General features: G+C 36.1%; 3 protein-coding genes across 3 annotated transcripts; all 3 read right to left on the reverse strand.

The window, feature by feature from the left end:
* Positions 1-5,721: 5,721 nt before the first annotated feature.
* LOC132164816 (dirigent protein 25-like) lies at positions 5,722-6,357 on the reverse strand. The gene has a single exon (XM_059575381.2). It carries the CDS (start codon positions 6,355-6,357, stop codon positions 5,722-5,724), a length of 636 nt encoding a protein of 211 aa, XP_059431364.1.
* A 4,147-nt stretch (positions 6,358-10,504) lies between these two features.
* On the reverse strand, positions 10,505-12,474 carry LOC132164337 (Tetratricopeptide repeat (TPR)-like superfamily protein). Its single transcript, XM_059574833.2, has one exon. It carries the CDS (start codon positions 12,320-12,322, stop codon positions 10,892-10,894), a length of 1,431 nt encoding a protein of 476 aa, XP_059430816.2. The 5' UTR covers positions 12,323-12,474; the 3' UTR covers positions 10,505-10,891.
* A 1,497-nt stretch (positions 12,475-13,971) lies between these two features.
* On the reverse strand, positions 13,972-15,816 carry LOC132163055 ((2S)-flavanone 2-hydroxylase-like). Its single transcript, XM_059573255.2, has 2 exons — positions 14,935-15,816; positions 13,972-14,643 (listed from the first exon to the last, which is right to left on the reverse strand). The coding sequence occupies exons 1-2, from the start codon at positions 15,814-15,816 to the stop codon at positions 13,972-13,974; spliced, it is 1,554 nt and encodes a 517-aa protein (XP_059429238.2).
* Between the last annotated feature and the right edge of the window lie 12,049 nt (positions 15,817-27,865).

Below are 27,865 nucleotides of genomic sequence, written 5' to 3' on the forward strand. Positions count from 1 at the left end.
TGTCAAATGTTTGTCAAGTGACTAATAATTTTTCATTTCTTATCTGAACTTATAAATTTGCATGGTTTTGAGGGATTAAGATTTTAGGTAATGAGACTGTCTATATATTACGTACACATGCAATGATGCAATGAGAAGAGAAAGTGTTTGGACTTCATTTGCTTAAGTTGGTGTTAAGTTAGCCCAAATAGACAAGGCAACATGAACAATGAAATAGAGCCTAAAACCTATATATAGGTTTGCCATATAATCAACGAAAATTATTATACATTGTTTTCTTTAAAAGGTAAAATCCTGTTCATGCTTTCTCAAGTTAATTAGTAAAAGAATTACAAATGATAGAATGATGAAAAAAAAAAAGAAAAAAAAAATGAAAGATTGATAAGTAAGACAAATTTGCAATGTGGAAAATCGTTTTCATCCAAACATATATATATATATATATATATATATATATTAAAAGAAGTGAAAGACATGCCGAAGAACAGTGCTAGTTTTGTTCTACGATGCAACCAAACAGGGAAGAGAAATGTTGAAAATGATAAAGATGAGAAAGTTGCCCAGTGCCCTAAATGTTAAATCATATCCAAAAGAGCTTTGTCGAGTTGCTCTTCTTTTTGAGACAGGAGGTTGTCATTTATGTCGTATGAAGTTGAAAATTTTTGGGGTAATTTGCGTATGATTAGACCACCTTTGAAAACTCCATAAGCTAGAGCTCCGATAAAAAGCTAATTAGCATAGCCCACTGTGAATGTGGAACAGATCCCATCAATTATTAAATTAAATTCAGATGATTTTGTAGCTAGGTAGCTAGAATTTGGTAAATTTTTCCCCTGTACTATTATTTTTATTTTTTTTTATTTTTGGAGAAACCTCATCAAATGTTCCCTCAAAAAAAAAAAAAAAAAAAGAGAGAAAAAAAAATGATGGATACTATTTATGCGGAGTAGATATACATGTGCTTGGTATATATAGAGATCCAAGTGACAAATTATGAAGGCTTTTGTTTTATACTTCTATCTAATCTTTTCCTTTTTTGTGAATGATTTCATTTTACAGTACTTTTTGAACAAACCTTTGATGTGGCAACACTAAAGTTACATTTGGTGTGCGGATTAGAACTTGAAATAGAATAGTTATTCTTGTGAAATAATTATTCCATTTGTTTGGTTTGCTTTATTATTCCTTAGAGCATCTATTTAGAGCATGTGAGAAGAACATGTGATTCTCACGTGCCAAAAGTCAATTGTACAAATGATTATCTTTTCTCTCTCGAAAAACATGTGATTCTCACATGCCAAAAGTTCATTTCCAAATAAGGGCCCGTTTGGGAGTGCGATTTCAATAAGTGCGATTTTAAAAATTGCGTTTTTAAAATTGCACAGGCGTTTGGTAAAACATACTAAAAAATACTTTTTTTTATCAATTGAGTGTTTGGATAACATTAGCATATAATTGCGGTTTCATGACCAAATTACCAATAAAGATGAACAAGACAGAGAGGATGAAGAAAAAAAAAAAAAAAAAAAAAAGAAGGGTTTTAGTATATTTTAGGTGGGTATTCTTAGTATTTTTTTCAATCCCGTTCTAAAAAATGTAACTATTGCGCCAAATATTTTTTTAATAGAAATCGTGATTTTATTTTAAATTCGCACTTTTTCAAATAAGCACCCTCTAATCAGCTTATGAAAATCGCAGATTTTTTTGCGATTTTAAAATTTGCGTTTTTAAAATCGCAACCCCAAACACTCTAAAGTTGCGATTTGGTTTAAAATCGCAGATTATTTTTTTAAAAACGCACTCCCAAACGCACCCTAATTCTCTTTGTGTTTTCCCATTGGTTTTTGGCTATACGAGTGGGTTGTGCTATAGGTTTATTTGCTTCTTTTTGTACAATGGACTTTTGGATTGTTAAGACTTTAGAGCTTTTGAATTGTCAATAAGAAAATTGGGTTATTTTGGTTTAGGGTTTATTAACCTTTACAAGTTTTGTTGCTCGACTCTCTCTCTCTCTCTCTCTCTCTGCGCGCTATAGGTTTATGGGGTTCTTTTTGCACAATGGACTTTTGGATTGTTTAGACTTTAGAGGTTTTGACTTATCAGTAAGAAAATTGGGTTATTTTGGTTTAGGGTTTATTAACCTTTACAAGTTTTGTTGCTCGACTCTCTCTCTCTCTCTCTCTCTCTCTGCGCGCTATAGGTTTATGGGGTTCTTTTTGCACAATGGACTTTTGGATTGTTTAGACATTAGAGGTTTTGACTTATCAGTAAGAAAATTGGGTTATTTTGGTTTAGGGTTTATTAACCTTTACAAGTTTTGTTGCTCGACTCTCTCTCTCTCTCTCTCTGTGTGCTATAGGTTTATTTGGTTCTTTTTGTAGAATGGACTTTTGGATTGTTAAGACTTTAGAGCTTTTGACTTATCATGATCAATAAGAAAATTGGGTTATTTTTGTTTAGGGTTTATTAGCCTTTAGAAGTTTTGTTGCTCGAGTACTCTATCACAATTTTTAGATTTTGGGTTATTCCATATTATGGGCAGGTCTTTGCTACTAATCTTAATTCAAAATTTTAAAGTTTTGGGTGTTTTGCTCTCTTACTCATTCTACCACTTTCAATATTAATTTTGAGCTTATGAGCATCTTTGGGAACCTTGGAGAATTGGAGTCCTTTGTACAAAGCTTCTCCTGGAAAATTAGGTATCAAACTTCACAGGAACATTTACTTCTTTTGGGTTTTCTTTGAAATCACCAAATTCAGTTGTGTTAATGGCTAGCTAGCAATCAATATATGATTTCATAAGATTATTAATATGTGCAAATGATGATGAATATTGTTAGATATCATGGTGGTGATTTTGGAAAGAATAAATAAGGTAATTGAAAGAATAAAGAACAATAATTAGCTTACTCTAATTATGTTGAACTTAAATTTCTCATAAACAACTCAATTCATCACTTACACTCCCGCTTCAAAAAGCTTTCACTCCTACTTTAAAGATTTGTATTACATAAAGTAGATTGAGATTTCTTGTTATTAAGCTATTTAAATAACATAGAAATTTGAGCAGATTAAGAAAGAGATTCCGAGTCCACCTATATGAGACAGGTCAATCACAAGTCCTAAATTACTCGAAACAAATACACCTAACAACCCATCTTTTAGGCTTTCGGAATTTTTTAGTTATTGTAACATCCTTAAAACAAGGGATTCTATCTGGTCCATTTAGAGCCTGGCTGAAACCTGAAATAATGCCTGTGGGGCATGACAATCAGGCCTAACTTGATTGATGAGTCATATTGATGCCCAGGAGTCTCGACTCTACATGTAAAAACAGAAAGAACTTTTGCTGTGCCTTATTGTCCACACTGTGCTACAATAGAAAAAGAATTAGCCACTCCACATCTCCAACTACTCTGCTGCAAGCTCACTATAAAGATTACCTTACGTTTTCCATCCAATAAATAAGTTACACGTAAGATATGTCAATGCAACCAGAAAGAATGCTTGCTGAGGAGGACATGCATCAATCCTGCATCAGTCCCCACAACCGAAAGAGTCCAATTATGTCACGCCACCTGGTGCTGAGGGTCCCGCTACAAGTGCCAGCATGGCACACCCTCTCCATTCTCATTCTTCATGCACAACATTAATCTTGGTGGATCAGCTCCCTTTCTCAAAACCCAATGGCGGCACACTTCCATTTGTCACTGCAGGCTTCTTCTCACACGCACTTTCTCCCAGTTCATTCTCTGCCACCCTTTAGAGTTCGTTGACCGGTAGCCACAACCGAAGGTCGCTTGCTGTTGTCGCATCTTCTTAGTTCTTATCCTTTAATTTTGATACTTTAGATTAGTCTTCATAATCATTTGCTTCCTATCATTCTCCCTGTTACTCCACTATATATGTACAGTGAAGGCTACCTCTGATGCCGCCACACCTATATATGACTTATTTGCCAAAATTAGGTGATTCCAATGTAAAGAACTTTCTATTTCTTTATGTATTTGCTGAATATAGAATATGATATTGTATGGATAGAATGGATGAGAGGATTAGAAAGATAGATAATGACGGTGATGAATTGGACAAATCCAAGGGTACATAATATTGAGTCTTCGAGATACTCAATTATCTCCAAAGTAACAGATTACAAACATGCCAAATGGATCTTTCTTATCCATCTCTTCTACAATTTGGGCTTATAAAGCCCTACTGATTGCTAACTACCTTGACAGCTAAGTCCAACTACCTTTAATCCAACCCAACTGTCTCAACTAATTACTTTCTCACTTATTTGATATAGACCCATTATAGATTCCTTACATTACTTGCCCCTTTAAAGCAGCGGGTTCAAAAGAAAAAACCCATTTGTCAATTTTGATAATTCTAACAAGCCCTTCAATTAACCAACTCAATAGGCCCACAAAAATCAGCCCACAACCAAACCAGCACAACTTCTTACTTTCAACTTCTTACCATTTTCCAAACACCAGCCAGGCACGCCTTTTTCAATTCCTCTCACATTTCATGATCCAATGCAAAAAAAAGTCTATTAAAACTCTACTTCACACCTTCCAACGTTGAACCTTTGATTTCCTTCATTTCCCAAAGCTCATCTTCTATCAAGTGGTCAAGATATTCATGTGAAGGCCTTGTAATAATGCTTTGCCTATAAAAGCTAATTTGTTCATAAGGAAACTTGTGACGGACCCATTATGTCCAATATGTGGGCTGGAGGCACAAACAACGGGGCATGCACTATAGAGTTGCCCGATAGCAAGAGATGCATGGAACATATATGTGTAGTCAGGAGCTTCAAAGGAGTTGTGTTGAAAATGCGGAGTTTATCCTTATTGTAAATTCTCTTCATAGCACATTGGATAAGGATGACTTTTGTATCAATGGCAGTGGTAGCGAGAAATTTGTGGTTTAAGAGAAATTCTTTGATCCATGGGAGGAATTTTTGCCATCAAAACCAACCAGTACGGAAAGCAACATAGTCCCTTAACGGTTATTGCATAATCCATAGCAATTTTAAGGGCTGTTGTTTTCTCCAGAGAGTTGGGGATGCAAAAGGTGGAACTGAAAAGAGATGCTTTATTTGTAGTACAGTCATTAAATATAGCCAATTAATTGATTATGTCATAATAATACTAAATTCTTTATTACAATAAAGGGTGTCTCATGTTAAACTTGAAGCAAACAGAGCATCTCATGCACTAGCAAATGAAACGCTTTTTCTCATCAATGAAATAGTTCACATGAAGAAATTAAGCCCCTCAATGAATTAAGGATATTGTATTATATACATCGATGAACGTATTGTTCTTTTTTTTTTTTTTTTTTTCTCATCAATGAATTGATTGTGAGATTATTTTTTATTTTTTATTTTTTAAAAAGGCTATTTATTCTTATGATACCTTTCCAATGTGAAAGGTCATGGTTTTTTAGTCTCAAACTTACTTTTTTCTTACTCCAGATAGATATTTTTGTCATCTCAAAAAGTGAAAAGACAATACTCAATCATCCACTATAACTAATTAAACATTCTACTATTCAAACAATTGGAGAGGATCTGTTCTACTCACAAGTGTATGCTCATTATGTAATAAAGGCCAAAAGTTCTGCAACACAAACCGAAATAATTACTGTAAATTCAAAGCTTTTTTATTTTAGCATAACTGAAACAGCAACCTTAAAATACAAACACACCAGTAACTAGTAAGTAAGATACAGAGTGAACTGCAGAAGAGTCTCCACTCCACCATTATTTTGCTGGTTTGTAGCCGGAAAAGTCTTCACCGTGGCATAGCCCTTAGCGTTGACATACTTTCCAGTTCCTCCCATGACAGCAAGCTGGGATTCCGACACAGCAATTCGATGAACCCCAAAGAAGCTGAGGCTGTCGGCGTAACCACCGCTCTCAAACATGGTCGTGAAAGCCATGGTCTGGCTGGTTCCGTCTTCCGAGCTTGCTACGTAAAAGCCCTGCGCCTTTCCGACCAAACCTGATCCGAGCTCATGCCCTTCCGTCAGCTCATTATCAAACACCGATAATGTCCCGAACATAAGCTTCTGGAGCGTTATTCCCGCGGGGAGCTGGGCCCCGTTGATCCCGTTGGGAATGTTACCGTTGTTTTGGATAACGTTGGGAGTGTTTCCGCTGAGGCCGGTGAGGAAGGGGATGTTGTTGTTATTGATATTAATTCCGTTGTTTTGGGGAACGCCGTTGTTAACTGGGAGGACGGCTCCGTTGGGCTTGGCGAAGGGGACTTGACCGTTGACTGCCGGATTGCTGACGACGCCACTCACAGCTTCAGCCGACGGGTTTGAGCCGCCAAGTATCTCATGCATGAAGAACGACAGTGGATGGTTCCCTGCCGGAGGAGGTACGTCGACGACGCCGGAAACAGTGGTGCATGTGATTGTGAGGGCTAAAAGGAGTAGTAGATGGAGCAAGTTCTTGCGTGGAACGTTGGTGGGCTCAGAGGCGGCTGCTGCCATTGATGATCTCGGGGAGGTTTTCTGCGGTGTATGTGGAAGATAGTTTGAAGGGGTATATATAATATGAATTGAAAGAGACAATGTTGGGATAAGGAGATTGATGGAGTTGATGAGATGGAGTAGGTGCACGTACGCATTTTCCGATTTTAGTGTGTTCGTTAGAACTCTATCCTTCTCTTTTTTTGATCGAGCATGTGCTTGTTAGAAGCTTTTGTCCTTAATTCAGATCTGAACTAATAATTGAAAAAATAGGAAACCTTGTTTGGAGACAAATTACTCATACTAGGTTAACAAAAATAAGAAGAAGAAAAAAAAGCTTCACAACCCAGCTAGCTGTTTTGGTAGTTCAACAATGCATAAAAATAATAAATAAAAATTTTGAAAAAAAAGTACATATATTCTTCTCAAATTATTATTTTATTGTCAATGTTAACCACACACTACAAATTGTGTCAATATCCCATTTAAAATACCAAAACAAAGTTAATGTCCGGTCCCTAAGACTAACAAAAAGACAAAAACGAAGCTTAAACAAATTTCTTTAAAAAAAAAAAAATTAAAATTAAAATGATTCCCTTAGTTTTAAAATTTTTCAATTTTTGTTTTGTTTTAAAATTAATTTTTTTAATTTTAATTTTTTTTATAGTTTTTCAGATTTTTAATTTTAAAAAAATGAAAATTTATGAAGAGTATTTTGTCATTAAGGGTACATTGACATTGTTTTTGTAGAAATAACTTTGATGTCATGTTAAATATAATGATGAAGCGGGAATAATAACAGAAGCAATATAAAAAATAAACACAAAAAACTTTACGGGTGGTTCAGTATTAGACAACTACGTCCACCACTCGGAATACCCCTAGAGGCTACATTGTTATGCTCATTAACTTTTTTTTGTCTACAATACAAAGGTCCCTATTTATAGGGTAATGTCTAAATACAAGTATAGTAATCAAATCTCCTAATATATGATTACAATCAACCCATAGAGAATATTTGATATCAACCTAATTATGGAATATACAGAAAATAATATATTTTTCATATATTCTAACATCCCCCCTCAAACTCAAGGTGGAATATTCTGAAACCTTAAGTTTGAAATCCGAAACAATGATGAAGATGGTGGCGGAGGCCGAGAACGAGCCGTAGATGGTGGAGACTACTGGAGAAGATAAAGGCTAGGGGTGGGCACAGGTCGGGGCGGGGAGGGTATCCGCCTTTTCCCCAACCCGCCCCGCACCCTGCAGGTTTCAAAATTTCAACCCGCCACCCGAACACAGACAACAATACCCGCACAGGTTCGAGTATTGCGGATCGGGGCAGGTATTGAGGGTTGTGCGGGTTCTTTTCCAGATCCTCTTTCTTCTCCTCCATTTTCGTCAGATCCTCTCAGAACCCCGAGAAACAAACACTACCTACATCAAACGATTCAAACCTATAAACACCGAACCCCAAGAAACAAACAAACATACACAACCTTGCATCAAACATATAAACAATGAAAAAGAAAACAAAAGAATGATTCATGAAAGAGGTCTAGAGAGAGAAAAAAAAATCTGGATCTACAAGATCGTGGTCTATGGAGGTGGGAGCAGCGCAACAGCAGTGATTTAAGGAGGTGGAGCAGCGACGTAGACTAGAGAGAGAAGCAAACGAGAGGCGGAGAGAGAGAACACACCGGAGAGAGCAAGGAAGACGAGAGAGAGCAAGGGAGACAAGAGAGCGAGAGGGAGAGAAAAGGGGGGAGGCGGCAGAAGAAAAGAGAGAGAGAGGCTGAATAGAGTAGGGTTAGGGTTTTTTAGTTTTTATACTTATGCGGGCGGGTCGGGGCGGGTACCCGCAGGAGAAAGAAAAAAAAAAAAAAAAAACACTTAAAACCCGCAATCTGACCCACCCCACACGGGTTGAAAGAATCCTACCTAAACCCGCAAAAAAACATAGGAAACCCGGGCAATGCAGGGCGGTTCAGAGCGGGGTGGGGCGGGACGGGGCGGGTTGGGCAGGTTTTTGCCCACCCCTAATAGAGGCTGGCGGGTGGCCAGTGACAACGGCAAGTGGCTGGTGAATGTAGATTCAAAAAATGGCCAAAAAGGGACCAAACTCCAAAAAGGGGCTGACAATGGGCCAGAGCTGACAATGAGTCAAACTTCAAAAGGGGATGACAACGGGTCAAGGCTGACAATGAGCCAAACTTCATAAAGAGGCCGACAACGAGGCAGGGCTGACAATGAGCCAAACTTCAAAAGGGGCCGACGACAGGCCAAAATCCAAAAGGGACCGACAACGAGCCAAGGCTGACAATGAGCCAAAAATAAAAAGGGCCGACTATGGGCCAAGGCCGACTTGGACCAAAAATAAAAAGAAAAATGGGCCCATTTGGGCGGTTATCAGATCAGCACACCAAACCTGACTGGCGCGTCGCACGCGTGATGTGGTCACTTGGACTGCTTTTTTTTTTTTTTTTTTTTTGATCTGGTGTGAGCAGCACAACAAGTATCTTGGTGTAACTGGCAAGATTTTGACTCTTGATGAGAGAGATTTGAAAAATGCGTGACATTTCAGGGGTAAGTGAAGTTACTTTTTTTAAAAAAAATAGGTCTCAACTTAATATTCAATTAATTAACAATATGCCATGTCAGACCAATCAAGTAAATGTTACGTGGTATAATTACTTTAAAATTACAAATATACCGTAAATAAAATAAAAAAGTTTTAGCAGCCTAAAACTACTGTCGAAATGTTTCATGTGGTATATTTGCATAAAATGGATTCAAATCCATATGGGCCTTCCTATTGCTTGTCTCCTACCACTGCTACAAGTTAATAGCAACATAAAATGGATTCAAATCCATATGGGCTCCTGAAGATCCCAACCCACATTACAACAACAATAGAAACTACACCATTTGCATTCAACATATATGTCCATTTGAGTTGCTTGAAGAACAAACAACTGGCCTTGGTTGCTGAAAGTGGCATGAACAATGGAGAAACAAGGAAACAAGCAAAATATAGATTATTAAAATGTCTTAAATTTAAACCCACATTTTTTGAAATTTTGAAACCAGCTCTTTGGTTCACCTAAGAGCATTTTAGGAGAATTGTTATGTTTATTTTGTTTTATTATGCATGCCATTTCCCAACTTCCATCTATTTTGATAATTGATATGGAGGGAGTAATATATACACCAATCACATAAAAACTCAGAAATTATAAAACTAAGGGCACAATGCGAAATCTATATTCCTAACAAATGGATTAAAAAGATTTCAAGTTTAAAATGGACAGCAAACCACAACATCACACTTGATATGACAAGGCCAATCGCAATGATCTAAAAGACTTGTAGGTGAAGAAATTCATAAACCTATGAAAATCAAATACGGAAATAATAAAATAAATAACACAAGATATTTTATGTGATTCGGTCAACTATCTACATCCACAGATAAAGTCCAAATGGCTACATTATGCTCTTATTGCTTAATTGATATTACAATACAAATGCTCATATTTATACGAGGATTGAAATAGATAAGTATGGTAAATCAAACATGATTACAATCAATCTTATACAAGGTAAATAACATATAATATCAATTTGATATATTTCCTTTCAATGTAGGAAATATATTCTCTAACAGTAGGCACGGTTAAAAAATGTTCAAGCATGTATGGATGAAACACTATCCATATTGCACGTATGGATGAAACACTATCCATATTGTTTACCAAAAGATTTAAAAGACAAATAATTAATAGAGTAAAACCATTAAATTTGGACCATTATATGTTTTTTTACTGGAACTATGCGAAATGATAATAATCTCAAAAAGAAAACAATTTTACCTAAGGCGATATGCGCACTTGCAAAAAGGGATTAAACAGCATTGTAGCCTGTAACTCCAAGCATGCTAGGTGTGACCATGGCTTCAAAAATGGATAACAATTCCAAGCAGTGATTAAAGAATAATTAAGCCATGGTCCTTGGCATCAGAAAAAACATGGACAGCTAAAAATATTTCAATTTTCAACAATCAAATCCTTCTTTTCTTCCCTGAAGCCTACTATTTTCAAAGATCAGTTCAATTACAAGCCACCAGCACCACTATTTCCACCACAAGCTTCACTAATGAGAGCTCACAAAACTTGCTAAAACAAAATGCTGTCCATCTTCTACACTGAATCAGGCAAACAGCCAACAAACAAGATATCTCTATCTATGGACATGTCTACTTGTTGCCATTTTTATACTTCCTTAGGAATCTCAAGCCTGGCAGAAATAGCTTATATATTAAGCCCAACCACCAAATGTACAGGTGATGATCAGTGCCTTACCAAAGCAAATCCTTCAAAGACTACAAAATGTTGCAAAAATGTCATGCAATTTTCTCTTCCGTGACACAATTCTGGGCAGAAACCAGTTCAGTTAGAAGCTTACAGGCACCTCTATCCTCCCCACCACAAGCATCCCTGATTAAGGATTCCCAAGCCTCCAAATCAATTTGAATCTTTCTCTTCTCCATCTCCTCCAAAACAAAGCAGGCACCGTCAATTTTTCCACACTTCAACAGTCCCACTATCAAACATTTAAATGTTTCTGAACGTGGACAATGCCTACTTTTTAACATTACATTCAACACCTTCAAACCTCCCTCAAAATCCCTAACCTTGCAAAATCCATCAACCATCATTCTGTAAGTAGCTGCATTCGGCTTACAACCTCCAACCTGCATTTCAATCAAAACTTTATAAGCCTCTGCCACTTTACCTTCCTTGCAGAGATAATTTAACAATATATTATAGGTGACAACATCCGGCTTAAACTGCCTTTTCTTCATCTCCTGAAGTACAGATTTTGCCTCCTCAATCTTCCCTTTCTTCCCAAGATCACTCATCAAAACACCATAATTCACAAGCCGCGGTTTACACCCACGATATTCCATATCAAACATCATCTTTTTAGCTTCTGTAGACTTTCCTAAAGAGCACAAACCTTCCATCAATAACGCATATGTTACTGCATTCGGATGTTTTCCTTTCTGCATCATATCCTCAAGCAAACTCATTGCTTTGTCCAAATTACCCTTTCTGGACAAAAACCCAATAAGACTATTATACGTCACCACACTGGGTTGCACGTTTCTCTCAAGCATTTCATCAAACAGCTTGCACGCTTGTTCCCAGTCATCCTTTCTAAGCCACCCTTTGATCATTACATTAAACGAGACTGAATTCGGACGAAACCCCATCTTATAGGAACGATCAAAAATCTCATTCGCATCAGAAAACCGGTCATTATCGACCAGTGCATTAAGGAGCATATTAAGAGACTGCAAAGTACGCACACAATTAAACGAAGCCATTCTATGAAAAAGCTCAATGGCTTTGTCTACCAAATGGGCTTTCCCATAATGTTGAATCAAAGCAATGAAAAGGGTCTCTCTGCACCGAATATCTCGGTCCTGTATAAGGCCAAGAATGGTCTCTACGGCTTCAAAGTTGCGAGAGCGAGCAAGCTTGTACACCAGGGCAGAGTAAGAGGGATAGTCGTGTTTGAAGCCCATTTGGCGATACTCGTGGAAGAGAGACAAGGCCTCATCTGGGTCTAGTGCCTCCTTGACATTGGAGACGAAAGGAATGGGTTTGCGAGGCTTCACGGTGGGTCTGTGAGGTCGCTGTTCATTCCTATGTTTGGTCTTGTTAAAGGGATGAGCAGTGCGGTAAGTCTGAGAATGGGAGTGATTGATGTAATCGCGAATTATAATTGGTCGTGTTTGATTGATGGCCTTCGTTCTTGAATGGATCATGGAAGCAGGACGTACGACAAGCAATTGCTTGCAAGTTGCAACCCGTTAGAATCCAGTCTCTTAAAAGAAAGATTATATTTGGAAAGAAAAGGAATAGGTGTTGCCTCCGCTGCATCCGGCGTTCCAAGGGTGGCAGTGTGGCAGATCGAGAGAAGAATAGTTCCAAAAATAAAAGATGCTTTTTTTTTAAAAAAAAATAATAATAAAATAATAAAAAAAAAAAATTTTGTGCCTGGCGTGCATCACTGTTGATGCACGCCAGGCGTGCTTTCCATCATTACTCAAAATTAAAAATATATGAAAAATTCTTTGGATATGACGGCTTTTATTATAATTCACTTACACCCGAACATGATCTTAGCGTTTATATTTTAGTAAATACCTATACCATCATATTAATTTGTAGACGTGATAAGCATCCTATTGATTATCACGTGACGATTCACAATTTAGTGACAAACATAGTAAATACTATGTAAACATCATTTGTAAGGGACTTAAGACATGTTTGAGTATATGTTTAAGAGGCTTAAAAGTACGTTTAACACTCAAAAGTTTATTTAAAGAAAAAAGTATTTGTTTGGTAAAAAAAAATTGAAAGTATTTTAAAGGGTCAAAAAGTCTAAAAATTGTCAAAACTCACTTTTAGTAAAAGCTTAAAAATAATTTTTTTTCTAAAAAAATATTTTTTTGACTAAAAAATTATGTTTCTCAAACGCAATCCAAACATACTCGTGTTTAGGGAAAATTCCTATCTGTTGTTTGGATTCTTTATTATTGCTCGGAATAATCATTACACAGGAATGATTATTGCTCATTTGGAGAAATAGTTATTGGGTTAACAGTAGATTTGCTTTGACGGGTTAATTGGGCTCGTATGCGTTATTATCTCAGGTAAGCTTGTGTTGGGCTAGCAGCCCATCATTTATTGGGGTTATTTCTAGGTATACACTAGTTGTCCCCATTCCCATGTCGAACTAGGTTGCTTAATAGTTAATGCTTAGGGTCTGTTTGAGATTGAGTTTGAGATGCTTAAAAGTGTTTTTAACACTCAAAAAGTCTATTTAAAATTTTTTTAAAAAAAATACTCTTTTGATAAAAATAAAAAATTAAAATTAAAAATTAAAAACGCTTTTAAAGGTCCAAAAAACTTTAAAATGGCCAAAATGCACTTTTAGCAAAAGCTTAAAAGTGAAGCTTTTGCCCAAAAATTCTTTTTGACTTAAAAGTTCTATTTCTCAAACACAATCTCAAACAGACTCTAAGAGTGATTGGACATAGATGGATTTAATAACAAATTAATGTTGTGTGCCTTGGTTATGGAATGTGTAAACATGAAGATTTATCTTTCTTGCGTAAATTACTAAATTTCCGACAATGGGTATTTAACAAGAAATAAGGTAAATTTTTTTGTAGGATTATTCAAGAAATTTGGTACTCTTTGCTAGGGTATTTAAAAGAACCCTAAACCTCCTTTTAAGCAAAGCTTAAAGATGAAACTATGTGTGGTGATGATTTATTCAATATGTTTTGTTGAATAACATACAAAGCAAATAAGAGTTCTAACCAACTACTACTCCTTATTGAAAATTCTAGCTAAACTTAAAAAACATCGCTGCTAATTATGTGGGGGGAGCATTCCTTAGGGGTCAATCGTCAATGATATCAAGTGGAGTCATGCGAGCTATTGGTACACACATAAGATCATGGGCCCTTGGAGCTGTCAATCCGGGCCTTTCATCCATATTGACAACAACATTTTCACCGTCCATTGTCTCACCTCGTGGTCCGACCAACTTAAAATCGAAGCACTGGATCATAGCCGCGAGCAGTGTTGGGAGCTCTTGCATGGCCAAATTTATGCCAGGGCAAATCCTCCTCCCAGACCCAAATGGCAAAAGTTGAAAATGTTGTCCCCTAATGTCGATATGGCCCATATTACCCTTCTGATCACTAGACTGTAAGAATCTCTCAGGCTCAAACTCTAATGGGTTTTTCCAATAATTAGGGTCCCTTCCAATGGCCCACACATTCACAAATAGCAAAGTGTTTGCCTGGATTACATAGTTTCCAATCTTACAATCTTGTATGCATTCTCTTGTGACCATAGGCAATGGTGGGTGAAGCCTCAATGTTTCCTTTATGATGGCCTGGATGTATGGAAGATTTGGAACGTCTGATTCTTTGACTAATCTACTATTTCTGACAACATTATCGATCTCCTTACGAGCTTTTTCGAGCACCATTGGATGGTTGATAAGCTCTGCTAATGCCCATTCGGTTGCAATTGCTGTTGTATCTGTACCTGCTGCAAAGAAATCCTTGGAAGGATGTGCAAGAAATACTAAGGAAAATTCGAAGTGCTTATTATGTAAAGCAATTTTTTCTAAACCAAACGAGGAATGTTAGGCTCAAAATATTTTACAAAAAAAATCTTACAAAGTGATGTGGCATTTAATCATGTTATGCCGGCCACATCACTTAATTTGTAAGAGTTTTTTTTGTAAGTCCGGCATTACTCTTTGAAAATAAGCAAGAAAAAGGACCAAAAAGAGAAAGCAAACAGTTTAAAAAAAAAAGTAAAAAGATTCCATTTGATTAGAAGAACTTACAACAATCAAGGCTTTGATGTGAGCCCTAGTCAACTTTATCTCCGAATTTTCATCCTCCGAAAAATCAAGCAAAATGTCAATGAAATCCTTGACTTCATCTCGTTCTCTTTCTCCATCTTCCTTCTTTTTCCTTAATTCTTCGCGTTCTGTAATAACCTTCTCCACCAAAGCATCAAACCTCCTATGAATGTCCTCAATTCTCTTCCCAAATCCCTGCAAATCCAAATGCTTGCAAAACCATATATAATCAGAAACATTAAACTCTCCAAAAATCTTTGTCACGTCACGCACCACAGCCCGAGCCTCCTCAGCCCGACCAAGCATCATTTGAGAGATGATATTGTTAGTCAATCTCAGCAACTCCTCGGTAATATTAACAGCCTCGCCAGCCTCAGACCTGTCTGCCAAATATCGTAAGAGCCGGCGATACTCTTTCTCTCTAAGGGAGAGAAAGGTGTTGAGAGTACGGGTGCCCAAGAGCTCGTTTGTGCTCAACTTCTTGATGAATTTCCAAAAGGGTCCGTAGGGTGCAAATGCAAAGGAGGAGTTGTACGTGAGACGGGCAATGGCGATGGTGTGCTTCCTTGAAGTGAAAGAGTGTTCGTTGTTTTTGAGAATTTCTTTTGCGTACTCCGGTGTGGAGGCTACGATGCATGGGACTGAACCGAGGCGGAGGGAAAATAAGGGGCCGTGGCGAAGGGATAGGTGGTGGAAGGAGTGGTGGATGAGGGGCCCAAGGAGGTGGAAGTGGCCGATGATCGGCAATGCTATGGGGCTCGGCGGGAGCTTTGATTGGAATATTGTGGAGAATAATATGGTTGAGAGGGCCAGGAGAGCTAGAAGAAGGGTGAGGATGACTAAGAGCTCTAGCACTACTGCCATGGCTTCTACGTGAAAAAGCAGGATAAAAGCTCTAGATTCTTGTTCATGTTGTGATTCATGACAACCTTTTAAATAGGGTTAATTACGTTTTTTGTCAACCTTATCTACGGCAGATAGCCTAACATCTAGCTACTACATGTGATTAGGTATATTTATTTATTTAAGATAATTTATTTAGTTAAGGTTCTCAACACAAATTACTACCTTAGCTTTAAATTTCCTTAATATCATATGGGTATATACACAGACGTACATGCAGGTCTTTTCTCATTTGTTTATTAATTTTATTTATAAAATTTTTATTTTAAGATTCAGTGTAACTACCATGTATGGATCGGAATTCATTATTATTTAGGGTAATTACCTTTTATTCCCATGAACTACAGCGCCTTGACACTTTCTCCTAATGAACTATCAACTATGACATCTAACCCTATCAAACTACCATCTTATAATAAAAAGCCATCTTCCATTAATCAAAGGAGTTAAAATTAACAGTCAACGGTCATGTACAAGTCATGTATCATTTTAAATTTTTTTCTTCCACTTTTACCCTCACTTCAAACAAATAAACTCAATACATAAATAAAAACCTATGTATCCGCCGGCAAAGGGCTACAAACTAGTATCAACCAAAAGAGATGGAATCTTGAAAAATAACGACTTCGTTATGAATGCTTAAAAACTAATTAATTTTTTTGCGAAAATGGACAAATGAAGCTAGGAAAATGAAATAACAAACTTAGCCATTAATTTCCCCAGAGGGCACAGCCGCACAGCAACGCCGTTGCTTGGTCCCTCTCTTGAAAAATGTGGCTTCATTAATGCTTCATGTAATAGGGGTGAAAAATGGTTACGATTAGTAATTATTGGTTAAAATCGCTAACTATAATTGCTTAAATGGTTTGTAAAATTTACTAACCGCCTAGGCGGTTAACCAGTAATTAGTGGTTATTTAATAACAGTCAGTTAACAGCTAACCGCTTTTTAAAAGAAAATTATGAAAAAATAAAAAACCAAAACGACGTCGTTTCTACAATAATACGGTAATACCCTACTATATACAACATTGTTTCTAAATTTTTATACATTTAAAACACAAAAAACCACCTCGTTTTATGTATTTATATATATAGGCGGTTAGAGGTTAATAACTTCCTGCTATTTTAGCCCTAGACATGTACTGTGCATTACTTGTGAAAAGATTGCTCAACAAGAACTTGAGCCTAGTTTTTTTTTCTTTTCTTTTTTTAAGCAAAAAGGGCAAAGGAGTCGACAAGAGTGACTATTATACATGAGGGTAACCAAAATAGCACATATTCACTGGGAACCAATGACAGGAAAGGTCTAAACGGTGAAATTGTATGTGCTTCCTTAAGCTTGGTGGAGCCATAGTAAGAGCCCAGGTGATTTACACTAATCCAACATGAGGATTTCCATTGCGGGTCTTGAATCCGTGCCATAGTGTTCAGGTCTCATAACCTAATTTATTTAAGATGCATTAAGTTGCCCTGTAGCCAATACTAATTTTGTCCCTAGCTAACTTGCCCTAGACTTTGGTTTGTTGAAAAATGTGGCTTAAGTTGCTTAATTAGCCACTTTTATTAATCAAGTTCTTGTTGGGCAAATTTTTTTTTTTCACTTGCTAGTAATGCAATTAGGGTTGTTAAGTAAGCGAAGCGTCTCGCGAGCAAGCTCGGGCTCGGCTCGCATAAGCTCGGCTCGTGCTCGACTCGAATATTAAATGAAGCATTTCATGAACACAAATCTCAGCTCGAATATTAAACGAAGCAAGCTCGGCTCGACTCGGCTAAGCTCGTGTGTATATATATATATATATATATATATATATATAAACTAAGTAATACATAATTAATTATAAATCTCATAATTATTAAAATCTTAAAATTGCATTTATATTTAAGCGTTAGAGAATGAAAAATTCTAAACCCTTCGTGATTAGAGAGAGAGAGAGAGAGCAAATGAATTAGCTTTTATATATATATATATAAGACAAGTGTAAGGTTGGCAGAAGAAAAAGAATATCCTCTCGAATTTTATTTAGGGTTAAATACTAAATTAGTCCCTAGGGTTTCATAACTTTATTTTTTCTCCCTGGGGTTTCATTTTTATCACAGGAGGTCCCTGTGGTTTTGATAAGTGACCAAATTAGTCCATCCGTTAGTTGACCGTTAGTTGACTGTACGGACTGACACGTGGACCAATCAGACGTCGACACGTGGCACATATATTAATTTTTTTTAATTTTTTTTTTAATTAAAAAAATGTTTTTTTTAAAAAAAAAAATAAAAAAAAATAAACTAAAAATAAAAAAATAAAAAAAAAAAGAAAAATCGGAAGAAACTGGGGGTGGCCGAGCCACCCCCTTGGCAATTTGGGGGTGGCTCGGCCACCCCCTTTGGCCATGGGGGTGGCCAGGCCACCCCCATCTGGCCGGATGGGGGTGGCTGGCCAGATGGGGGTGGCCTGGCCACCCCCAAATTGCCAAGGCCACCCCCAGTTTCTTCCGATTTTTCTTTTTTTTTTTTTTTTTTTTTTAATTTTTTTTTTAAAAAAAAAAAACATTTTTTTTAATTTAAAAAAAAATTAATATATGTGCCACATGTCGACGTCTGATTGGTCCACGTGTCAGTTTAACGGTCAACTAACGGATGGACTAATTTGGTCACTTATCAAAACCACAGGGACTTCCTGTGATAAAAATGAAACCCCAAGAGGAAAAAAATAAAGTTGTGAAACCCTAGGGACTAATTTAGTATTTAACCCTTTTATTTATTCTTTTGTTGCGTTAAGCCAGCCACCAAACCAGTCCATTCCCTTGGCAAATGAATTATATATATATATATATATATATATATATATATATATATAAAAGACAAGTGTAAGGTTGGCAGAAGAAAAAGAATATCCTCTCGAATTTTATTTATTCTTTTGTTGCGTTAAGCCAGCCACCAAACCAGTCCATCCCCTTGGCAAATGAATTAGCTTTTATATATATATATATATATATATATATATAAAAGACAAGTGTAAGGTTGGCAGAAGAAAAAGAATATCCTCTCGAATTTTATTTATTCTTTTGTTGCGTTAAGCCAGCCACCAAACCAGTCCATCCCCTTGGCAAATGAATTAGCTTTTATTTAAAGAGAAAAATACTCATGCAAGCAATAGATTCTCTTTTATGGATTTGGATTAGGTGCTCTAAAAAAAATAGGAAAAAATATAAAAAAGTCCCTTAAATTACCAGCAATTTTCGATTTAGTCCCATAATGTTCCAAAAGTGATAAAGTAGCCCCCTAAACTACCAAACTATTGCATTTTGACCACTCCGTTAGTCAAAACCGTCCGTTTGGACGGAAATTGTAAAACGACGTCGTTTTGTTACGGGTAAGTTGCTACAATGCCATTTTATAAAAAAATTAAAAATATTAAAAAAAAAAAAAAAAAAGCCTCTCAAACTACCAGTCATTTTCATTTTAGCCCCATGATGTTCAGAAAGTGATAAAATAGCCCCCAAACTACCAAACAGTTGTAATTTGGCCACTCTGTTAGTCATTACCGTCAAATATGATGAAAAATTTAAAACTACGTCGTTTTGGTAAGGGTAAGTTACCAAAATGCCCTTTAAAAAAAATCATATTAAAACAAGTAAGCAAAATAGCGCCGTTTTGCTTGAAATTAGGATTTCCTTACACTTACCAAAACGGCGCCGCTTTGGTAAGTATTAGGAATTAAAAGAAAAAACCTTAGACCCCACGTAGGTGACCACGAAAAAACTCCCAACCCCAGTTATCTCTCTCCCCAAAACCGTCGACCACCACGTCGTTCTATCTCCGACGGCCTATAAATCTTACCCATAACTCAATCTTTTTATTGTATTTCGTAGTATAGTTGTCGGATCGGTGTTGTTTATCTACGAACGTGGTTTTTTTGTTTGATTTCTACAATGGGTAAGAATTTTTCGGTGGCGCTTCATAGCCACTAGATGGTGTGGCCGGCGGTGATGGATGGTGGTGGCAGGGGTAGCCAGTTTTGAGAGAGAGAGGGGCGTTGCATTTTTTTTCACTTGAGGGAGAAGGTTGCCGGAGATAGAACGACGTGGTGGACGGCAGTTTGGGGGAGAGAGATAAACTGGGGTTGGGGGTTTTTTCTACGTGTGATCTAAGGTTTTTCTTTTAATTCCTAACACTTACCAAAACGGTGTCATTTTGGTAAGTGTAAGGAAACCCTAATTTCAAGCAAAACGGTGCCGTTTTGCGTGCTTATTCTAATATAATTTTTTTTTTCTAAAAGGGCATTTTAGTAACTTACCCTTGTCAAAACGACGTAGTTTTGAATTTTTCATCATATTTGATAGTAATGACTAACGGAGTTGCCAAATTGCAACTGTTTGGTAGTTGGGGGCTACTTTATCACTTTCTGAACATTAGGGGGCTAAAATGAAAACGGCTTGTAGTTTAGGGGGCTTTTTTATATTTTTCCCAAAAAAAAAAAAATTTCATAAAAGGGCATTGTAGTAACTTACCCGTAACAAAACGACGTCGTTTTACAGTTTCCGTCCAATCTGACAGTTTTGACTAACGGGGTAGCCAAAATGCAATAGTTTGGTAGTTTACGAGGCTTTATCACTTTTGAAACATTAGGGGGCTAAATCAAAAACGACTGATAGTTTGGGGGGTTTTTTTATATTTTGAAATTTCCTTCGATTCTTTTAACCGTCTCGATTTTAAGTTCAAGTTTTTCATAAGAGAAAGAAACTAAATATTTTGTGCGGGTAGGTGCTACTATGAACACGCTTGGCGGAACTTAAGCGCCCTTGCAAAAATTTTGAAAAAAGAAATAAAATTATAAGGATGTTTTTAAATTATTTTGCTCAAGCCCCCCTCCTCCTCCTCCTTCTCCTTTCTTGGTTCGCCCCTGCTGGTTTTTGTTTGTTCAGCATGAAGGCGCAGGCTGCAGAGTAAAATCTTATTTTCTTCACCCCTGCTGGTTTGTGTTTGTATGGAGGCGCAGAGAAAAATCTAGAGGACCGAGAATTGAAAAATTGTTGAAGTAGAGTAGGTGGAAGCATTAATTACATGGTGAGGGTGTTGATTGATGAGAGATATAGGTGCGGTGGCTCGTGGCTTGAGAAAGAAAAGCAATTTGTAGTCTATACGTACGTAGGGCAAGTAAAGCAGACTTCAATCTTTTTTTTTTGTTTTTTTTTTTCCTAGCTATTTTTTATTGGGTTTTTGTCAATTATATAAGTAAACTTAGGAAGAGAACGGTCTTAGTGTATTGTTTCTCCATGCACCCGAACACCTATTAAAGTTTCTTATTGCAATTAATTTTTTTTTTGAAAATAAAAATCACTTCATGTCTTTTTTTTTTCTTTTTTTTTTTTTTTTCATTTTGCTACCAAACATTAGTAATAGTAAAAACTACAATAACAAGGGACTGGATCGCCTCCGGTCCAAACGGACTGGAGAGAATCAAAATGCAACCCTTAAAGCTTTTCAGTGGAAAATTTGTTTAACAAAATTTTAGAGATAAAGTTATATTTTTCTATGTAATCTCAAACATGCTCATAATTTAGTAAGTCCCTAGACTTTTCATCGTTTTGTAACAATACATAGGGGTAGGCAAATTAACCAGTTACCGATTACCGACCGTATACTGAATTTAACCGAACCGATATTAATCGCAACCGATAGTTATCGGTCGATAATCGGTTAAAAATTTTATATCGATAAGCTTATCGGTCGATAATCGGTCGGTTAATAATTTGTTATCGGAAAACCGATATGACCTATAAGGGGGTATAAATGTAATTCTCAATTTTTTTATTTTTCATAATATACAATTTATAAAAAAATTGGTACATCTTGGGCATTATTGTCTTCAAAACTGTAACATTTTGTATAGCTGTGAGAATGCTTGCCAGCTATCTGCCCATGGCCATACCCATACACGTGTCCCCCAAAAATCTGCCATATATATTTATTTATATATATATATATATATATATATATATATATATATATGGAAATAAGTATATATGGTAATGGCTGTTATGAATGCATTCATGCATTTGGTGGATGACCATTTAGTTCCATCTCTTGGAATTCTACACATTCATGTCATCTTTTAGAATTCCTATAACATCCATGTAATAAATTGATTAACCCTTTTGTTTCATATTCCCCATTTTATATTCCCCATTTCATATTAATTAACCTCCCATTATGATTTCATGCCTATAAAAGGAAGTATTGAGTTGTATGTAAATCACACAATAATAGAGAAGAATAATATATAGTTCCTGAAAAACTAGTTTGATATATTGCAATCTTTTATCTTGTCTTGTTATTTTCTTTAATTTTACAACACGTTATCAGCACGAAGCTCTAGCCAATTGTTGTGTTCTTTTGATTTTCAACATCAAAAGCTATCCGTGAGGTATTCTCAATTCATTATAAATTTCTTTAACATTTAGTAATCTTATTATCTATTTTGTTAATTAACATTCTAACATATACTTAGAAATTTGTATTGTTTTAAGAATCATATTATAACATTTGCTTATTATGATTCATGTGAGATTTATTATAAATTAGAATTTTATCATACTAATGTTATGAATATGATGTCTTATAATTTTATATGCCTGAAGCATATAAAAACTGAGTACCTTACGGTAAAGGATTCTTTGACCTTGTGGAATAATTTAAGGGAGAGATACGAGTATCAGAAGACAATTATCCTCCCAAAAACTCGTTATGATTTGATGCACCTGAAGTTGCAAGATTTCAAGAGTGTCAGTGACTAACTCTGAACTCTTTAAAATCAACCAACAATTAAAATTATACGGAGAAAAAGTCACTGATATGGATATGTTAGAAAAAAACATATACCAAATTTCATGCCTCGAATGTGCTCCTGCAGTAGCAATATTGATAGTGTAATTTCACAAGATATTCTGAACTGATATCTTGTCTTCTAGTGGCTAAGCAAAACAACGAGCTATTAATGAAAAATCATCAATCTCGTCCAACTGGTTCTACACCATTTCCTGAAGTAAATAGAACCTTATTTCATGGTAATAAAGGAAACCATGGTCGTGGACGTAGATGTGGTAGAAAAAAAAAATAAAAAATTATAGAGGTCAAGGTGAACGTACTCATAATTCTTACAAAAGAAATGTCCATACCACCAGAAGTGGAACCACACTGAGGCGAAATAAAATGAAAACAAAGGTTTACAAAATAAACCTACAAAGAACTATGAAGATAAATGTTACATGTGTGGTATAAAAAGATATTGGTCACGTACCTGTCGTACGCCTAAACATCTTGTAGACCTATATCAAGCCTCCATAAAAGAAAAGGAGATTGAAATGAATTTTGCTAATTACAGTAATCCTGAAGATTCTTCAATTTTTCTTAACAACTAAATGGAAAGGGTAACATTTATCTTGATGTTTATGATTTCTTTGTAGACTAACACAAAAACTAACCTTTTGATTGGTGATGAATATGCCTACAACAATTAAAATGTTTTCATTGTGTCTTAATCACAATATGTTTACATTGTCAAATTTAATTGTATTTTGTTATTTTATTTTTTATTAATAAAATTTAATGTATATTTTGTTTATATATGGAGGTATGGGTCATATTGATGGAATAATTAATTCCAAGATGATTGGTGAAGATTTGTGTCTAGCAGACAGTTGTACAACGCACACAATTCTTAGAGATAAGAAATATTTTCAATACTTGATATTAAACAAAGCTAGTGTCAATACAATATCAGGTTCATCAAACCTAATCGAAGGCTCTAGAAGAGCGAATATCATATTACCAAAAGGAACAAAATTTTGTATTGATGATGCTTTGTATTCTTCAAAATCTAGAAGAAATTTAATCAGTTTTAAGGATATTCGTCTAAATGGTTATCATGTTGAAACCACTAATGAAGGTAGTGATGAATATCTTTATATTACTTCAACAATTTTGGGCCAGAAGCTCATATTGGAAAAACTGTCTGCTTTCTCTTCCGGGTTGTATTATACAACAATAAGAACAATTGAATCACATGTTGTGATGCACCAGAAGTGCTCTAATCCAAAGATGTTTATGCTTTGGCACGATCGCCTTAGACATCCGGGAACAATTATGATGCGTCGAATAATTAAGAACTCTCATGGGCATCCTTTAAAGAACCAGAAGATTCTTTTACCAAGTGATTATCCTTGTACTGCATGTTTTCAAGGTAAACTTGTTATCAAACCATCTCCTTCTAAGGTAATTGTTGAATCTCCATCATTTTTACAAAGAATTCAAGGAGATATATGTGGGCCGATTCACCCTCCATGTGGACCATTTAGATATTTTATGGTTTTAATAGATGCATCATCGAGGTGGTCACATGTTTGCTTGCTTTCTACTCGTAATGTTGCATTTGCTAGACTTCTTGCTCAAATAATTAGATTACGAACACAATTTCCAGATTATCCAATTCAATCTATTCGGATGGATACTGCGGGTGAATTTACATCTCAAGCATTTTATGATTATTGCATGTCAATTGGAATTAATGTTGAACATCCTGTTGCTCATACTCATACTCAAAATGGTTTAGCTGAATTGTTTATTAAACGACTTCAGTTAATTGCTCGACCTTTGCTTATGAAAACAAAATTACCTGTTTCTGCTTGGGGACATGCAATATTACACGCTGCATCATTAGTTCGGATCAGACCAACAGCTTACCAAAAATATTCCCCTTTGCAACTTGCATTTGGTCAACCACCAAATATTTTTCATTTTCGTATTTTTGGTTGTGCTGTATATGTTCCAATTGCGCCACCTCAACGCACTAAGATGGGACCTCAACGTAGACTTGGAATTTATGTTGGTTTTGATTCTCCTTCTATCATTAGATATCTTGAGCCTTTAACTGGTGATGTTTTTAAAGCACGTTTTGAAGATTGTCATTTTGATGAAAACATATTCCCATCACTAGGGAAAGAAAAGTCGTTGCCAGAAGCACGACAAGAAATCACTTGGAATAATTCGACGTTATCTCATTTTGATCCTCGTACAAATCAATGTGAACTAGAAGTTCAGAAGATTATTCATTTGCAGAGTATTGCAAATCAATTGCCAGATGCATTTACTGACAACAAGAAAATAATTAAGTCTTACATTCCAGCTGCTAATACTCCAGCGAAGATAGAAGTCCCTGTAGGCCAATTAATTAATACAGCAACAAATGAGTCTAAGGCGCGCCTGAAGCGTGGAAGACCTATTGGTGCAAAGGATAAGATTCTCCGGAAGAGAAAAGCACAAGGAAATGAAATCGGCGCTCCTGAAGAGGCCTTACCCACAAAACAGGCAACGAAAATTGATCCATCAAAACTTTCTGTACAAAATTCTCCTGAAAAGGAATCCCCCGAAGAGGAACCTCGTGAAGAGGAATCTCCTGAAGAGTTACCTCCTGAAGAGGAACAGGTACCTGAAAATAATGAGATCTCAATAAATTATGTAAGTACAGGAGAAATATTGGATAGAAACAAAATTGTTGTCGACAACATATTTTCATTTAAAGTTGCATTTGACATTACCAGAAGTAATGATGATATTGAACCACAAACCGTCGAAGAATGTCGACGTAGAAATGATTGGCCAATGTGGAAGGAAGCAATTCAGGCAGAATTGAACTCACTAGCAAAACGTGAAGTATTTGGACCTGTAGTCCAAACACCTGAAAGTATATCGCCTGTTGGATACAAGTGGGTATTTGTACGAAAACGAAATGAGACAAATGAAATTGTGAGATACAAAACAAGACTTGTTGCACAAGGATTCCTGCAGAAACATGGTATTGATTATGAAGAAACATATTCCCCTGTAGTGGATGCAATTATATTTAGATTTTTGATTAGCTTGGTAGTTACAGAAAGTTTGGATATGCGTTTAATGGATGTGGTTACAGCATATTTATATGGATCACTTGATAATGATATATACATGAAAATCCCTGAAGAATATAAAATGTCTGAAGCATATAATTCGAAATTTCGAAGTATTTATTCTATCAAGCTACAAAGATCTTTATACGGGTTAAAGCAATCCGGACGCATGTGGTACAATCGTCTTAGTGAATATCTATTGAAAGAAGGATTTGAGAATAATCCAATTTGTCCATGCGTTTTCATTAAGAAATCAGAATCCGGATTTGCTATCATTGCAGTTTATGTAGATGATTTAAATCTTGTTGGGACTCCAGAAGAGCTCATAAAAACTGCCACGTATTTAAAAAATGAGTTTGAGATGAAAGATCTTGGAAAGACAAAATTTTGTCTTGGTTTACAAATTGAACATTTTCCAAATGGAATTCTTGTTCATCAGTCAACATACACAGAAAAAGTCCTGAAGCACTTTTACATGGAGAAAGCTCATCCTTTGAGCACTCCAATGGTTGTTCGGTCACTTGATGTGAAAAAAAATCCTTTTCGCCCTCGAGAAGATGACGAAGAAATTCTTGGTCCTGAAGTACCATATCTTAGTGCAATTGGTGCTTTGATGTATCTTGCAAATTGCACACGACCTGATATAGCATTTTCAGTTAATTTATTAGCAAGATATAGCTCTGCACCAACTCGAAGGCATTGGAATGGGGTTAAACATGTTCTACGTTATCTTCGTGGAACAGTTGACATGGGATTATTTTATTCAAAAGGTTCAAATTCACAATTAATTGGATATGCAGATGCGGGTTTTCTTTCTGATCCGCATAAAGGTAGATCTCAAACAGGATATCTATTTACAAGTGGAAGTACTGCTATTTCATGGAGATCTGTCAAGCAAACACTTGTTGCTACTTCTTCAAATCACTCAGAGATTGTTGCAATTCATGAAGCAAGTCGGGAATGCATATGGCTAAGATCAGTAATTCAACACATTCGAGAAAAGTGCGGTTTATCTACAATCAAAGATAGCCCGACAATATTATATGAAGATAATGCTGCTTGTATCACACAGATCAGATGAGGATATATTAAGGGTGATAGAACCAAACACATTTCACCAAAGTTCTTTTATACACATGAACTCCAGAAGAGTGGTGATATTGATGTTAAACAGATACGATCAAGTGACAATTTGGCAGATTTATTTACCAAAGCATTACCAACTGCAACATTTAAGAAGTTGGTGAATAACATTGGAATGCGCCGACTGAAGGATCTTTCATCATAAACAATTGAAGCTCTTCATGCTAATGAGGGGGAGTAAAATGATTATGCTGATTGTACTCTTTTTCCTTCGCTAAGGTTTTTCCCACTGGGTTTTCCTTTGCAAGGTTTTAATGAGGCAATCCTAAAGCATACGAAGGCACACAAGAATATTGTACTCTTTTTCCTTCGCCACAGGTTTTTTCCCACTAGGTTTTCCTTGGCAAGGTTTTAACGAGGCATATTCTTAGTATATGGTCATCCAAGGGGGAGTGTTATGAATGCATTCATGCATTTGGTGGATGACCATTTAGTTCCATCTCTTCGAATTCTACACATTCATGTCATCTTTTAGAATTCCTATAACATCCATGTAATAAATTGATTAACCATTTTGTTTCATATTCCCCATTTCATATTAATTAACCTCCCATTATGATTTCATGCCTATAAAAGGGAGTATTGAGTTGTATGTAAATCACACAATAATAGAGAAGAATAATATATAGTTCCTGAAGAACTAGTTTCATATATTGCAATCTTTTATCTTGTCTTGTTATTTTCTTTAATTTTACAACAATGGCCATATATATTTATCTTATTTTTAACTGCCCATCGGTCATATATATATTTGGCCATACACGTGTCTGGTGTCCCCCAATGATAAATCTTTCTTATCAGTTTTCCCCTAACCTTAAACTCCCTCTCCCTCTACAGACTGCCGCAATGCCGCCTCCCCCATCTACTCTCTCAAGTTGACTCGCTTGTCTCCTCTCTCACTCCCTCCCACGGCACTCTCTATCTCTC

The sequence above is a fragment of the Corylus avellana genome, chromosome 8, assembly GCF_965113065.1.
Source record: "Corylus avellana chromosome 8, dhCorAvel1.hap1.2, whole genome shotgun sequence".
In the NCBI taxonomy this organism is placed as follows: Eukaryota; Viridiplantae; Streptophyta; class Magnoliopsida; order Fagales; family Betulaceae; genus Corylus; species Corylus avellana.